This window comes from Ovis canadensis, chromosome 10 (genome assembly GCF_042477335.2).
Source record: "Ovis canadensis isolate MfBH-ARS-UI-01 breed Bighorn chromosome 10, ARS-UI_OviCan_v2, whole genome shotgun sequence".
NCBI classification, from domain to species: domain Eukaryota; kingdom Metazoa; phylum Chordata; class Mammalia; order Artiodactyla; family Bovidae; genus Ovis; species Ovis canadensis.
The window spans coordinates 46,158,409-46,176,285 of NC_091254.1; the positions used below are offsets into that span (position 1 = coordinate 46,158,409).

Below are 17,877 nucleotides of genomic sequence, written 5' to 3' on the forward strand. Positions count from 1 at the left end.
TAGCATGTGGGATCTAGTTCCCTGACCAGGGATTAACCCAGGCCTCCTGCATTGGGAGCTCAGAATCTTAACCACTGGATCACCAGGGAAGTCCCACAAATGAAGTAACTTTTGGATGATGTTTCTAGTTTATAAGTTTATGCTTTCCTACTATCATATTATTTCATGGAAACTGTTCCTTTTAAAGTATAATTCAGTATTTAATAGTCTGTTGCACTCCACTACAAACAAGAGTACTTACTAAGAACACAATAAATTAGTCCCATGAATTAAGAGACTAATTTAATAAACAGTACAACAATAAAAAGTTCAGCCATTGATTTTTTTTATTAGAATGACAGGAAGAGGTTTATACTGAATAAAAACACAACATAAAATATCACTTAATATTTCACTGCAAACCTGCCAAAAGATCTGTTGAAAAAAGAAAGTTGTCTTAAGGTGATGTGATGAATGATTGAGAAATCACCACTATTTCTGAATACGGTCAGGCTTTTTAAAAACACAATAAACTCGTAAAACTGTAAAATGCCTTCCACAGTGCTGCTCCTTGTAATGAGCTCCATTTGCTTTACCACTTATTGGCTTCATAAGCTCCTCTCAGTAATCTTTCTGCCCTCCGAATGAAATATAAATGAACTGGTTAAAGTTTCTTAACAGCTTTATTTAGATATAATCGACACAGAATAAATCACACATATTTCAGGGTAAACTCTGTTAACTCTCAACATAGGTGGACCACCATGTCAACAGCTTTATTTAGATATAATCAACATAGAATAAATCACACATATTTCAGGGTAAACTCTGTTATAGGTGGACCACCATTACCTAAATCAAGGAGGACTACATCCATCATGCCCAAAAGTTCCCATAAGTCTGTATGAAACCGATCCCTCCTGTTCCTCTCTGCTCTGCTGCTCTGGACTCCAGGGAACCTCTGATAAGCTTTTTGTCACTATAGCTTTTTGTCTGTATGTTCTAGAATTTAGTATGAATGAATCTTACATATGTACATATGTACTCGGTTTTTTACTACCTTCTTTCACTTTGCATCATTAAGGTTCATCCTTTTTATGCTTTCTTTGGATTTAATTTGTTCTCCTCTTTCTAGTTTCTTAAGCTGAGATCACTCTTTCTAGAACCTTTCCAACACAGGCATTTAGTGCTATAAATTTCCCTCCCATTACTGCTTCAGTGACATTCCACACCAGGTGGCATGTTTTTATTTTCATTCAATTCAAAACACTTTAAAATTTCCCTTCCTAATTCTTCTTTGACACATGTCAAAGAAGTGTGTTATTCAGTCTCTGGATACTTGAAGATTCTCCAAAGATCTGTTGGTCGTGGTGGTGGTTTAGTCACAAAATCGTGTCCAACTCTTGGGACCCCATGGACGGTAGCCCACCAGGCTCCTCTGTCCATGAGGTTCTCCAGGCAAGAATACTGGAGTGGGTTGCCATTTCCTTCTCCAGGGGATCTTCCTGACCCAGGAAATGAACCCAGGTCTCCTGCATTGCAGGCAGATTCTTTCCCAACTGAGCTATAAGGAAAGCCCCCAAAGGTCTGTAACTTGCTTCTAATTTAATTCTACTGTGGTCAGAGAACACACTGGCACGACCTGAACCCTTTAGAATTCACTGAGATTTGTTCCAACTGGTTGTTCTATCTTGGTCAACATACTGTGGTCACCTGAAAAGAATATTCATCATGCTGTTGCTGCACAGAGCACCCTACAAATAAACTAATAGAGTTGTCCAAGTGTCCCATTTTCTTCCTCATTTTCTTCCTCTTCCATTATTGACAGAGAACTGAAGTCTCTACCATTATCTATTACAGATTTGACAGCACACATGCGTAACCTACCACTGCCTATCTTAGTCCGCTAGGGCCACAACAGAATAGCACACACTGAGCGGCCTGAACAACAGAAACTTATCTTCCCACAATTCTAGAAAACGAGTGTCCAAGATGAAGGAGCCAAGAGGGTCGGTTTCTCCTGAGGCCACTCTGCTTGGCTTTCAGAAAGCCATCCTTTCACGTGTCCTCACTGCGACAAGTGTTTCCTGTGTGTGTGTGAAAGCCTGGTACTTCTGCATCTACTTACAAGAACACCAATCATACTAGATTGCGGCCCATCCCTACAACCACATTTAATCTTACTTAAATCTTTTAAAGTCCATTTCCAAATACTGTCACATTAAGAGAACTTTAAAAAAAAGAGTGAGGGCTTAAACATGAGAATTGGGGAAGACATGATTCTGTAGATAACAACTACTTAACACTTCTGAGTTTTAAACTACTTCAGATATAGTATAACATGGTAACAATATTAAACTTCCACTTCTCCCCTCCCAGACTCTGCTATAATCATCATGTATTTTACTTCTACATATGCCATAAACCCTACAGTACACTATTACCATTTTTGCTTTCAATGGTCAATTATCTTTCAAAGAGACTTACAGAATAAGGGGCAAGTTCCTTACGTTTACTTATGTAGTTACTATTTCCAGTTCTCTTCATTTCTTTGTACAGATCCAGATTGCACAGAGTATTTTCTTCCTTCTATCCAAAGTACTGGGTTGGAGAATAAAGTCATTTGAGATGTTCCATAAAAGGAAAAACTGAGTGAACTTTTTGGCCAACCCAATACTTTAATGTCTACTAAAGTACACATCTATTGCTGGTGAATCTTTTCAACTCTTGCATGTTTAAAAAGGTACTTACTTTACTTTTTAAGAAATTGTAATTTTGAAGTAATTCCATCTTTCCCCAAAGATATCATCCTACACAACCAGAGTGTACTTTCAAAATCATAAAATTAACAATGTGTAACTGTGGAAAGTGTAACTAAACTGCACATTTTATTCAAAATTTCACGTCTTTAGATGCACTCATGGGATTGCACTCTCATATTTTTCCCAGGAATAGAATTCTAAGTTGACATTTTTTAATCTTCCTGTATTTTAATTGCTCCACTGTCTTATGGCTCACATTGTTTCCAACAGGAAATATGCTGTTATTTCTATCTTAATCCTCAAAAATGAGTATCTTTTCGCCACTGGCTGCTTATTTGGTGTGCCTTAGTGCAGTTTCCCGTCTCCCATGTTTGTTTTGTGCCTGTGTCCACTGAGCTCATGGATCCGTAGGCTTACCATTTTCATCCAATTTGGAAAATATCTGCCCACCAGTCCTTTTTTTACTTTGGGCCCACTATTTCTCAAAGTATCTTTTCTGCATGTGCTATCCTGCTTCAGGGAGTAAAAAAAGTGTGTCAGGCCTCATGTTCTCCCATGGCTCACTTTTTCTCTGTTTTTTTGGGCAGTTTCTAGTACTATGTCTTTCAGTTCACTAATCTTTCTTATATAATATCCAATCTGTCATTAATTACATCAAATATATTTTCATTTCAGATACTGTAGTTTTTAACTTTAGAAGTATGATTTAAATTTTTTTTAATGTTTTTCATGTCTGTACTAACATGTTTAATCTTTTCCCCAGTTTCCTGAACACATGGAATATAGTTATAAAATTCTTTTGATGTACTTATAAACTTTTATGTATTATGATTTTGATTTCTCAAATTTTGTTGTGCTTTCTACTAAACAGATAAATTATTTCACAACCATCCTTTTGATAATGCAGGTTATCTTTGAAGCATCAAGTCATGGAGCCTATTCTACATCCTAAATATTTCTCAAATTCAACTTCATCCACCCATGTCACTGTCAGAACCCCAGTCTAGGCCACCATCATTCCAATGAACCAACCTGACTCCAATCTTGCTCAATTCCAGTTCATTTTCTACTTTCAGCCAGGATAAAAGAAGTATAGAAAAGCAGAAAAAGAAAAGAAGAGGGGGAAAACGAAGGAAAAATGGGAAGAAAGAAAGAGAAGGAAAGTTTTATTAATAACTTAACTGCTGAAATCCAATCAGGCTGATCAGGTAAAGACTCCACAATCTTTGACTGAATTAAATCATTAAAAGAGAAACTGAGATTAAAATGTTGATATTAATCTCAGCCATATCTACTTTTCTCAAGAACCTATGAAACTCCAGGAGATAGTGAAGGACAGACAGGGAAGCCTGGCATACTGCAGTCCGTGGGGTCGGAAAGAGTCAGACACAACTTGGCAACTGAACATCATCGTCATGATTCCAATTGCCCATCTTTACTATTCTTCCCTCCTTAGCGTGACAAAGGAGCCCAAGTGCAACTAATTCAAAAGATTAATGCCTAAGGTAGAAGGGAGTGTATGTGTGTTGCAGGGCACAGAACAATGAATTAGGTGGAAAGGTAGAAGAGGGGATACTCATGAAGAGAGCAAAAGGCAAAAATAGGCAAGAATTTTGCCTTGATAAAATTATCTAAAAGGTATAAAAAGATGAGACCTATAGACATAAAGAGTAGCACTATTCAGAGATATTTTTAGCTGTCTTCAGTGTTCATAAATAACACAGGAGAAAGAGGAACAGGGTGAGACAGAAAGGAGAAGTCAAATGGCTAATCCATGTTCACGTTTCTACACTTTTTTTTTTTGCCCTTAATGGGTTATTCCTCCATATTTCAAGCATATCCAAATATGGTCAATTTAAAATTTATCAAAATAAACTCAACTTCTGGGTGATTCAGAAACTGATCTACTTAAGAAGAGTCAAGTTGCATCTTTTAAGTTAGAATTTAACATATAACACTACTACTATTGTGAAAAATAATCTAGCGTCACAATTTACAAATTTCCTGAAGGAAACTGGGCCTCTGATAAAAGACCTCAATAGAGGAAATATGATCTTCTAAATAAGTCAGATTCAAATTGGTGGGGACAGTGAAGGACAGTTGGTTACTAGTGGCTCCAAGAAATTCACACCATTCTTCTTTTAAGTTCTCTTACTAATAATTTGACTAGCTTAAGGGGAAAGTTGCTAAAGAATCTGCCTGCAATGCAGGAGACCTGGGTTAAACTCCTGGGTCGAGAAGATCCCCCGGAGAAAGAAATGGCAACCCACTCTAGTATTCTTGCCTGGAGAATTCCATGGACAGAGAAGCCTGGCAGACTACAGCCCATGCGGTCGCAAAGAGTCGGACACGACTTAGCGACTAAACCACCTCCACCACCAAGGGGAAAGTAGCAGGTGTATGTCAGAACCTCAACTAGTAATAAGCCTTATGTATGAGGGAGTTAAATAAAAAAATTTCCATGAATCAGCTTACAGTCATTCTCCCTATGTAAGAGTGTGAAACTACAGGCACATAGGTTTCCAAAGGGGCTCATCAGTTCATCTTTCACAATGTCTGTCAGAAATGGTTAACACTGTTCCTGAGAATAGTTTGATACTATGAGTCAAAATAAAACACAAACATACTCTGACCTAGTATTCCCACATCTAGGAATTTAGGCAAAGGAAAAAAAATCACACAAACAGAAAAGATTCCAGTTAACACATTTTAAAAAATGATTTTGAAAAGGGGGTGGGGGGAGGTATAACTAAAATATCTCTCAAAAAATGATCTAATTATGTACATTATGATACATATGGATTATGGTACCCATGTGTGCAACCATTAAAAGTCATAGGAAGTGATACATTTTTATTTACCATGAAAAGAAGCCCATACCACTATTGAGAAAAGCTAAATAAAATTAGGCTACAATATAGCAATTATGCTAAGTTGCTATTTGTAAAATGGTACACATATGCCTAAGAGAAAGGGCACGGGAGGGTGAAGGAAGGGAGGATGTTTCTATGTGCATGGGAACAGGTGTATAAAAGGATTCTAACAATAAATGTTCACTAAAATGATAAAAGAGATTGTATCTCTAGGTGGTGAGGAAACGGGACATTTTTGCTTCCTCCTTTGTACTTCTCTGTAGTATCTTAAGTTTTTTCAATAAGCATATATAATTTTTACAAAAACATTTTAAGAAAGTTTAAGAGTTATAAATTATGAAGCCACATATACCATTTCCTTTTCTTTACATATCATCTCTGAATCTTCAGAATTCACAGAGAATATGCAATATTCAAATTGAGACCAGGGGAACCAACAGATATAAAAAAGTAAAATCTTCATCTGGAGGACAGAAGGCATTTAAAGACAAAAATGAATGAAACGTTCCTCTTCCATTACATCATTTACTCATCAAATTCTCCAATGATAGTGATCATTAATCAACACAGAGGCATTCTCAATATTCTACCTAGTTAATTCTTAATACTACTCTTCCTGTTTGTCAACTGTCTCAATAAAGTTGGAAAAAAACAGCATTCTCCCCTAAAAGAGACAAAAATGTCCACTTGGGTCAGTTAATGAGTAGTCCAGAAGAGAGTGAGACCATCACCACATTCCATGTAGGCAGTAATTACTCTACACAGCTATAACCATCTTGTGCACCTACGTACATCTTCTATCTAGGACTCTGTAACAGGAAAATCCGTCACGTTTCATAGTAAGATTTACTTAAGAGGGATTCTCTCTAACCAAGAATCCTGCCATATTTAATAACAAAATTTAACATATATTAATATTTAAAGACTTTTCAGAGACTTTTCCGTAATAGTATTTTATGTCATGAAACTATATACTTATCTCACCAGATAATCTTTAATCCAGGTTAATTCATTCAGTCAGCTGAATAATAAAAGACACTTGACACTGTGCTGGGCACTGTACGAGGCACTGTAGAGAACAAAGTACCTGAAATATAGGCACTATGTTCTAGAGGCACTGTAGAGAACAAAGTACCTGAAATATAGGCACTATGTTCTAGAAGTTCACAGGCTGGCATTTCACAGGTATAGAATATACCCAGAACCCAACACTCACAAGAGCTCAGAACATCCATGTATCTAAAAAGACACTAAGTACCTACAAAATGCCATTCACTGCTAGCCTGTAAGTTACACATACACTAATGACCATGATGTGAAGTGCTATGCAAAAGAGCACAAATGCTTCATGCTGTCTAATTAGGTCCTAAGACCATACGTTTCAGTCGAATCTTAAAAGATAAGTTTGTTGAGTTAAGCCAGCGGGCATACACAGAAAGCAGAGAGCATGTTCGAAGGCAGAGGTGGGAAGCGCATGCTTCTCTCCATGGCACCGCAACCAGTTCAGGAGGTCTGCAGGGGTGACCTACCTTTCTGAGAGATTCTGATTGGACAAGAAACAAGATCAGATAGTCACCCAGGTAGTGCTTTGAAAGAAAAGACCAGAATCAGGAAACCAAGTAAGAGATTACAACAGTAACAGTCCAGGTAAGAGGTGAAAGTAAGCCTAAACTGTACCGTGGCGACACTAACAGGGAAGAGAATTTCAAAGCACCACAATCAACAGACCTTAGTGGCCAAAGAAAGTGGGAGGTATGAAGAGAGAAGAATCGAGGAGAGCTCACAAATTAGACAACTGGGTGATACCAACAATCAAGACAGAGCAGACCGTGTGTATACATGTGTGTGAGTGCAAGAACAGGTATGAAGGAAAAGATTAAAAAGTATTCAATTTAGACTCAGTGACTGTTCAGTGTTACACTATAGAGATGAGGATGTTCAGAAGCAGCTAATAGTCACAGTAAGTGCAGAGGACTGACAGGATACACACATACACATCCATGAGTCAGGTGTGACGGAGGCACTGGAGATCGCCATGTGCAGAGACAGGAAGAGGGTCAAGAAAAGAAAGACAGAGCCCGGGAGAACTCCTGAGGGCATGGCAAAGGATACGAGGTCCCTGGAAGCCACTAATAAAGGACAGTCTCAGAGCGGAGACAATGACAGTTGCAAGGAAAGAGAATGAATGACAATGTCAGATGTGGCAGAGGTCAAGTAAGTGCTGTTACTTTTGGTCACTATATACACATCAAAAAAGAGTCTCAATAGTGATAAAAGGGAAAGACAAAACACTGAGAATTAAGGGATGAATGCAAGGTGAAAAAGTAACAGCAGTAAGTAGGAAGCAGCTCTCAAACTCTTGGAAAAGGCAAAGGCACCCCATTCCAGGACTCTTGCCTGGAAAATCTCATGGATAGAGGAGCCTTGTGGGCTGCAGTTCATGGGGTTGCTAGGAGTTGGACACGACTGAGCGACTTCACTTTCACTTTTCACTCTGATGCATTGGAGAAGAAAATGGCAACCCACTCCAGGGTTCCTGCCTGGAGAATCCCAGGGACAGCGGAGCCTGGTGGACTGCCATCTATAGGGTCACACAGAGTCGGACACAACTTAAGCGACTTATCAGCAGCAGCAGCTCTCAAACTCTATCACACAGTTTCCCAAACGTACTGACAAGAGTATTTCCTCATGTAGCATTCCTTGGTCCTGGAAGACCAAGCTGGGAAGAAATCAATGTCAAGAAATCACTGTCTAAAACTGAACAGGGATAAATAATGAAATAAAGTGCTAAGGGGGCTAAAGACAGTTTCTGAAGGATACAGTCAAGGAACACTTGTTTCTCTATAACAAAAGGGAAAATTGTAAGAAAGGGTATAAGTGAAAGTGTTTTCCGTAGGTAGAAAGCCATATGAAGCAATTCACTCTCAACGACCTCTTTTTTCCCTTCTCTGAAGAACACAAGTCATTTATTCAAAAGTGATAGAGAGGATGAATGGGTGTGAGGTGAATGATAAAGGTTTAGAATAGCAGCTGAAGAGAAGAAGAGGAAAAAAGAAGAGGATCTGGGATGGGCTGTGGGTCAGAAAGCAGAACATATACAGTCATGTCATTTCAGCTGTCCCACAGTTCTATAACTTTTCAAAGTCCTGAGGAATCCTGATTAGCTAGACTGAAGCCTCGCTCTTATAAATCCCAATCCACTCCATCTAAAGCCCAAAGAATCCCATTTCCTGGGCATGAGACTAGAAATCTCCTGAAATAACATCAAACTCAGTAACTAAAGATTGAAGCACATGCAGTGAGTTGCCAAACCTCCCTGGGTTGTAAAAGCATCAGTAACAAGCAACTAGAACTCACAGTAGAACTTCAGGGCCAAGAGATTTTAATGTGAGCATTCTTACAAACTAAATACAAGAAATAAATACCATTCAATCTGACCACAAGGGGGAAAACACCATCAAAATAAACACTGACAAGTATGAATCTACTAACACACCCAACAGTCCCACAGTTTTCATTCATTTCCATCACTTCAGGGGTAAAGTTAAAATAACAATATTAATAATCTTTGATTCATAACTCCACTATTTCCAAAAGTCAAAGACAAAATGAGTATGACTTTATGTAACACATCATTACTTTTAGGTAAATCTTAGCATGCAATACCCTGAGAAGTTGATAAAACCACGCCTTTCCCATCCTTTCATTCAAGTTGACATCTAATAACATAAAGGCTGGGAACACACTATTACCCTTCAAAAAAGCATTTTTAAAGGAATTACTTTAACTATTCAAGTGTATCAGCATCAAAATGAGAGCTCCTAAAAGACACAATGTCACACCCTCTTTCCATATGTACCATAAGGCCATACACATCTGAATATAAATGACAAATACCACCATAAATAAATAGAAACAAACACCAAATTTAGAGTGATGAGGTCAAATTGGAGGAATGAACACTTATTTAATATCTAGTATACAAACAATAGATTCAAACAGAAATTTGAATCCTCACAACAATTCTGTAAGGTAAGTGATATAATATTTCAGTCCTGAACAATGGCCTTTGAACTGTGTAATCATAGTGCAAATGAAAAAAATCTCGATTTCACATACAGATTGGTCAGGCAGAGGAATGGGCAATCACCCTGGACAGAGACTAAAGAAAGATGACAGTGAATTTGCACTTCAGTGAAATAAACAACTGCTGATGCCAAGTCTCGGGTGACCCTCCATCTACAACACCTGTTTGGTATTCAAGCTGAGGCCATAAGAAAAACACAAAACAGAGCTTTGTCACTTAACAACACTGTCAAGAAGTAAGACTACTACCAGGTTGGAAGACTGAAAAATATCATGAATATACCAATAATGTTAAATTTTTAATTAAAAAAAAAAGATCCTCTAAGATAGTAAAAGAAATCATCACCCTATGTTTTAAATCAATTATGATAATTAAACAATAGTAACATATGGTGGCTATAAATCCCAGACAACCTACGATCAATTTTTAAAAATACATAAAATTCTCAAACTACTACAAATTTCACATATTGCCTAAGAAAGGAAAATTAAATGTGACATTTAAAAACAAACAGAATACCTTAAGGGTACAAAAATAAACATATGCCTAATCACACATAATTCAGTTGGAAAAGACAAACAGGTGAAGAAGTTTAAAACAGAATGAAATAGCAGTTAAATAACATGAAGTACTGCTGAGAACAGTTAAAAAAATTTTTTTTAATGTGTTTGAGCAAGTATTTACAAAAAAGGTAGCATTTGAGATACTCTCAAAGGAAAAGGGAGGAAAAGTTTTTTTAGGCTCAACTAACGGCAATACAGAGATAAAAAGGAACTGAGAACTGGCTGTATATTTTGTATTATTATGAAGTATGAAAGATTTCATATGATTAGAATTTTAGTGTATGTGGACAGTAAAGAGAGAGAGCCCTAGAAAGACAGAATAGATCCTGAAGGGATTTTTAAAAATTATCCAGAAAATACACTGAGGGTATTAAGCTATGTTAGCTGTGTTAAAGTTAAAAAAAAAAAAAAAAGAAGGCAAGGAAGAAAAAGATACTGTGGAACTTCAAGGAATGGGGATTACAGGCAGACAACATAGCAGGAAAATAACAAGACTTAAAATTCAATAGATCTGGGCCAGAATCCCAGCTTTATCACTTACAATAAAAACAATAAGCCTTTTCTAAATTGCAATTTACATATTTTTTAAATGGGGGATAATATGTCATTATTGTGGTAAAGCCTTAATATGATGGTAAATGTAAATAGTCCAATGTATCATCTTTCAATTAATGGGTAGTCAAACCTCAGGAGTCTCCTCATAATAAATGGTAGAAATGGGAAATGACAGGGTAGAAATGAAGCTATGTACTCTCAATGACTAGGATGATGATAAAGTCACTGACTCAAGAAGGACTATAAAGAGAATATAAAGCAGCAGTATATGTGAAGAAGAAAAAAATACTCGGTTTTAGGCAGGCCAAATCTTCAGTGACAGAGGGGTACACCTCTATATGCAAAGACACCAGAAGGCACCAAGATGTGGGTCTTGAACCGAGAAGTCCAGTTATAATACAAATAAAAATTTAAGAATCTTAGACATACAGGGCAGAGCAAAGAACAAATGAGCCGAGAACAGGAGCTCATAAGGAGCAGGGATGAAAGAGAGTCAAGCATGCACAAGGGAAAGAGATTTAAATGAAAAGGTGGCCTGCAGTACAAAGCACTGGGTGAGACCGCTGGGTGTGATGATTAAGGAGACCTCTGAAACTCTGAGGGTGTCTTGATGCTTTCTGGTATCTTTGCATGTAGATGTATATCCCTCTGTCACTGAAGATTTGGCCTGCCTACAACAGAGTATTTTTCTCTTCTACACATATAAAAATTTCTGGCAAAATTTTGATCACACCAAACTATAATCACAGAAGGAATAAATGGGTTTTAAAGAAATCAGAGAAAAGACTAGACTCTATTTCAACTCCACAGAAGCAGTAGTGGAGATCAGATAGATATTATCAACATTTCAAATAGCAATGTGAAAAATAAATATAGCCTCCATCATAGCTACCTATTAGCTACCTCCACAGTGTAAGAAATTTTCAGTTTCTTTGATCCCCTAGTTAGTATAATCTGTATTTTAGAATAATCACTGTTTCACAAATGTCCTGTGTTCAGTAGAGTCTTTCATATCACAAGATTCCTGGTAGAAAATAAAAGATATAAGTAGCAAAAGGCTGGAAAATCACAGGACTCGCACTGGAGAACAAATGCAATTATGAATGATCCAGGTAGAAACTTTCAGAGGAAGTTTTTGTTGTCACTTTAGGTTTTTGTCTGATTTGGGGTTTGGTTTGGTTTTTTGTTTTGTTTTCAGAAGTAAAAAAAAAAACTTATTTTTCCAAAATTTGTCTTCCAAAAAGATGTTGGGTCAAGATTAAGAAATCAATGTAAAGAAATATCTAAAGTTCCAGAAAGAAAGGCAGTGAGGTGAACTGTCACCGAGAAAAAAAGACGAATCATGAGGGGAAAAAAGACCGACCTTACAAATACGGGAGAGTCACACATGAGCTACATTCCGTGCCTACACGCAGTAGAGCTAGAACTATGTTACACAAATGCGAGGAGATTCTGAAGCCTGACACACATGGCTTCAAGTTTCTGCTTCTCCACTGACCATAGTTTAACCTTAATATTACTTAGCTTCTCTAAAAATGTTTCTTAACAGTAACAACTGTCTAATAAGAGACCAAAAGAGACAAAATATGTAAGGAGCTTAGTGCAGTGTCTGGCACAAGGTAACCATTTAAGAAACACAACTATAATTCTAAAATAAAATACAGATAAATATTTTTCTGACCTTAGCACTGGAAGACTTAAACTTTGAAAGAAAGGAAACAAATGAAACAGGGAAGATGAATATATCTATACTTTAAAGATTTTTATATGTGAAAAATCTGAACTACCTAAAAGTAAACAAACATACAAAATTAAAAAGAATCCACATAGAACTGATTTATGTAAGCTACTTTTCTTATAGAACAAAAAAGATAAAGACTCCAATGGAAAAGAAAACTTCACTGACATACTCTTTGCTCTGAATAAACAGTACCAGGTACCCAATCTAGGAACGCACAAAGACAGTAATGGACACCACGTGACTAATACTGTAAGGTACCACTGTCCCTCCAACATCAGACTAAGCTAATACAGCATTCCTTATGTCCCTTAAAAGTGGAAAAAAAAGAAAAGAAAAAGAACTATTTTAACTATTTGAAGCGCAAAGTACTATTAGTATTTGAAGTATTAGATTCAGATAACATCAATTCAGTCTTTAACACACTGAATGCAAATCTGTAACTGTGTGTTAGTTGCTCAGTCATGTCTGACTCTTTGCAACCCCATGGGGTGTTGCCCGCCAGGCTCCTCTGTCCATGTGATTCTCCAAGCAAGAATACTGGAGTGGGTTGCCATTTCCTTCTCCAAAATCTATTACTAGCTTTTTAAATTAAAAATAAAGCATAATTCTAGCACATACTCTTATACTAACCTAATGATTTTTCAAGCTATGCTAAAAAGAGGTACCTCAAAACTACCACTGAGATAAGGGGTAAGGACAGCTGTGGGCAAGTGAGACAGTCAAGTGACTGTGCCTCTGCATTATCCATGTGTCCCCTGAAACCAACATAAATTGGGACCCAATTTATTTTCAGGCTTCCTTTTTAAAACTGAAGAATAATTCTAACACTAACCACATCAAATCTCTCTCCTCATCTCAAAAACAAAAATTCAGTAAACTATATTCTTATTCACAATTGACATCCCAAACTTTCCACTGAGGATTTTAAGTATTTGATTATGTGGACCCCCCTGCCACTTTCCTATTTTTCCTTATATTTAGAAAAAACACTACCAAAGTATCAGTGGCATGTGCAGTATTTTCAGGATAACTTTTATTTCTGTGCCCAAGGCAGTACAATACTGATATGGTATTAACATTAAACAGACCAAAGTCCTGTGAAACCTCTTCATAATATAAAGCTGGTGACAGAAATAAAACCAAGTTGTTAACTTTGTTATATCCTTTCTGAATGTGATGTGTATATCTGGAGTTACAGACTTTTGGCTAGCAATATATTAAAAATAATACATTTACTCAGGGAGTTTCAGATGAAAGATATTCTACTTCCAGCCAAACTGAAACTTTGATTAGTAGAGCTATCCATTTTATACAATTATCAATGTCTTTAAATGAGGCTATAATCACTATAATCCAAATTAAAATGGAATATGATCCAAGCTATTCGGTGGGTACTTCAGATTCACTCATACGAGAGCTAAGCCTGTGAGTTATAAAAATTCATTTTCATTAGCACAGAAGATGCAAAGACTGAAATGCATCTATGACAAATACTATTGAAGTTGGTTTCAGAGCCAACACTTGACAAGCTTGTGTAGACACAATTTTTAATCTAGTTAAAAATGTACAAAAAGACAATACATAGAGCTTTCTGTTATTCAGATTCCAAATAAATGAGGTTTTCTGTAATCAGTTTTATAATATGACTTTTTAATGTAGTACCCTGAACAACTTTGTGTATTAAAAATAAACTGCATTGTTAACAAAATCCAACAGGAAAAACTAAATTTAATGAAAAAATAGGAACATAAAAGCAGAGAAAGTGCAAAAATGCCACAAAACAAAATTATAGTTAATGGGCCACTAATTTTATTTCAATCAAAAAAAAAACCTATACCCACCACCCCACACAGACACAGAAAGCAGCCAAATTATTCACTTTCAAAAATGTCTAAAAAAAGTATGTTTACCTGTAAATTGTTTTCTGTGACTCTGTTCCACCAAACCATATTGATGGGTACTCCTGATTTACACCTGTCAGCAAGGCAGCCAATAGGGTTCTTTGCTTTTCGTGCCTTTGATCCCATCGGAACTAGCCTCTCCTCCAGCATCCCCAGGCGATACTTCCTTGGCTAGGAAAAAGAAGGAAAGAAACCAGGCCACTCCTAACAACCCCCACACTAATCTAAGCTAGTAACTAACACACAGAAGGTATCAGGAATGGTGGACTAGGAAACAAGTACAATTTCTGAGACACTCCCTCTAATGTCCTTATCCCCACCCACCATTCCCCATCCCCACCCCGGAACACACACATCTCCAAAAGAACCCACAGTCCTAACAACAATATTACAGAAAACAACAGATGTTTTAGTGAAATCCGTTATAATCTGAGTTTATTAAGACTTTAATGAACAGAAGTTAACTTAACAGCAAAGTAAATGCTTTCCAAATTTTTTCCACTGGCACTTACCTATGCTCAATGCAGTATGAAGAAATGGCTTCAAGGACACAAAATACAGTTAACAAAATTCTTCATGCTGTATCTTTTTCTGCTCCCCATCTCACTACCTTATTTCCTACTGAGAATTACTCACTTAAAAGCAGCAGCTAATTTCTAACGAATGGACTTTTTTTTTTTTTTTTAATTTTTAAAAGTAAAACTAGGGCAGAGTATCAATTGATCTATTATAAGGCATTCTTCAACTTGTACTCAATCAAAAGAAATAATCTCAGACTTTAAAAAAATACACAAATTTCATTGGTCTTAAAATCTCAGTAATTTGAACAGATTGATACTAAATAAACTATCTAATAAGAGCAAGAGTCATTGGATAATATTATAATAAAGGTAGTAAATAATTTTAATAGTGGTTGGCAGGGCTTTTATATAGTTAATGACAGTTTCCACCATCTTCCTTCTCTTAATTATAGCAAATCTATACTAAATTGCATCTTAAAGAGAAACTGCCATTTTTTTCCTTTAAGGAATACTGATATATATTCGTGGGAAGGTATCTAATTTAAAACATAAAATCTGTCTTTACTCATTGTTCTGTCTCAAGACTGCAGAAGTAAATAGTTAAGATTAATTTTCTTCAAAAATTAAACTTAGAAAACCAACTAGACTACCCATCTACCCAATAATTACAGCAGTGGGTAAAGTTTCACGAAGCCACAATATTTCCACCTCTGTGCAATCTTGAGCCAATTCAATTACTCTCTGTGTTGACATCACAGGCAACTTTTGTGAATGAGAATAGAAATATACTCTTCAGAACCAAATTACAAATGAAAGAATCTTAAAGCAAGTTATTTCTAATAACATCGCTCACAACAAATAAGGCTTTGATATACGGCAAAAATAATACAGCCTTAATTAAGCCTTCTAAATTAAGCCACTAATTTAAAATTTGTATTTTAGAAATTGTCTAGGTTAAAAATCATCTGATCAAAAAAGTTCAACACATCAAAGAATATTTATTTAAACAAAATCACAACCTGTCAAGCAGGATCTATATAAGGACACCGAAATTCCATTCACACATTTGAAAGCAAGAGAATTATTGCTTTATATGTTCTTTTGTTATTTAGATCCTTCATAAATCCAGACTTGTTTTTGACCCAGTTACTACTTTAGTGAAATTTATTCTTATGGTAGTTCATTAAGCAACATAGAAAAAAGGTTTAAATGAATCCCATGTATGATTCTCCCTCCCCAACAGCTCTCATATGTTTATTTTTCCAAAGAGGAATTCATTATTCCTCTCCCTCCATCCCATCACACCCAAAACTTTTAATTAGCCCAAGGCCTTTTCTCTTAGGTAGAAGAGATCACCAAACTTGTGTCATTACAGATTAAAGTTCTTCCATAAATAGCCAGGGATTAAAGGGCTTCCCTGGTGGCTCAGAGGTTAAAGTGTCTGCCCCCAATGCATTTGGCAGACCCGGGTTCAATCCCTGGGTCAGGAAAATCCCCTGGAGAAGAAAATGGCAACGCACTCCAGTATTCTCGCCTGGAGAATCCCATGGATGGAGGAGCCTGGTGGGCTACAGTCCATGGAGTCGCAAAGAGTCGGACTCAACTGAGTGACTTCACATACAAAGTCTAATCCAAAAGTAAACTTTCCATGTGATACTGAATGAAAAGGTTTAGGGTACTGATACCATTTAAATACCATTATAAGCAACAAAAGACAAAGGACACCTGAAAGAGTTGGCAGCAATACAAAGCACAAAGTCAAGAAACACAATACAAAAGCAATAAGATTACAGATAGAAGTCCCATCACAGATAACATAAATTATGGTAAAGTCCCATCTATTTCCAAAGTATCTGAACTATTATTTATCCCTTGAAGGAAAATGTATTTTCAACAAAGCATGTGACAGCCTACTTTGTATCAAGAACTATTCCAAGTACTTGGAATACAATGATGACTAAAACACACACCTTTCCCTCCAAAAGAGGACATAACCTACTAGGTAACAAAGTTGTGCAAACTGAACACTCACTGTGATATTAAAAATGCACATGTAATCAAGGTACCAAAAGAAGAGAGACAAAGAAGCCTTCACAGAAAGGATGAATGCCTGAGCAGTGTTGAAGGAGGAGTGTGTCTAAATAGGAAAAACAAAACAAAACAAAACAAAAAAAACAGAGTGAGCTAGGGGAAAAGATGTATTATAGGCCAGGAAAAATGCACTTGAGGAAGCATATAGGAACTGTGTTGTTAATTAAGGGAAAACTACAAGTTTTCAACCTATCATTAATAGAGGGCCAACCTGAGAGCAAAAGATGAGGCTTGAAAGCAATTTTTAAAACAATAATGAATTGTTTTGTATCACTTGCCAAGGAGTTTGGACTTCATTCCATGGGGGAACTCTTGAAAGCTTGTGAGTAAGAATTAAAAAGGCATAGACAAATTCATGGACTCTGGCTATAATCCAGGTTAGGGTTTCCCAAACTCAGCAATACAGACTTTGGGTAATTCTCTGCTGGGGAGGGCTGTCCTGGACCACTGTAGGCCTTTTACCAACATCTAGCCCCAGTTGTGACCAAAAATATCTCAGATGTTCCACAGGAGCAGGGACACAAAACTGTCCACATCTGAGGACCACTGATGTAGGTAAAGGACAGGAGCTAAAGGAAACTGCAACGGAAACAGAGGTGAAGGCCTGGCTGGGGAAAGGGCTGCTAGCTTAAAAGCAACTATCGGGATTATACGAAAGTTAAGGGGCTACGGGAAATAGAGAAGACTAATGGAAGATGAGGAAATAAAGGCCAAACACAATTTTATGGGAAACATTATTTTGCCCCTTAAGTGTCCTACAAGATCCAAACCCCTCCCACAGAGCAAACAGAAGCACAACTCCCC

The 17,877-nt window shown here is 36.8% G+C and overlaps 1 protein-coding gene across 9 annotated transcripts in view; it reads right to left on the reverse strand.

The window, feature by feature from the left end:
* Positions 1–17,877, reverse strand: part of PAN3 (poly(A) specific ribonuclease subunit PAN3) — a 123,473-nt gene that overhangs the window by 65,289 nt on the left and 40,307 nt on the right. For 7 of the 9 annotated variants that reach the window (XR_011446639.1, XR_011446638.1, XM_069601659.1 and 4 more), the window contains exon 5: positions 14,471–14,632. The exons of the other annotated variants lie outside the window; for them this stretch is intronic. Coding sequence is in view for 5 of the 7 variants with exons in the window: in XM_069601659.1 (XP_069457760.1) it covers positions 14,471–14,632 (162 nt within the window). In the remaining 2 variants the exon portion in view is untranslated. The remainder of the gene's footprint in view (positions 1–14,470; positions 14,633–17,877) is intronic. 9 annotated transcript variants of the gene reach the window in all.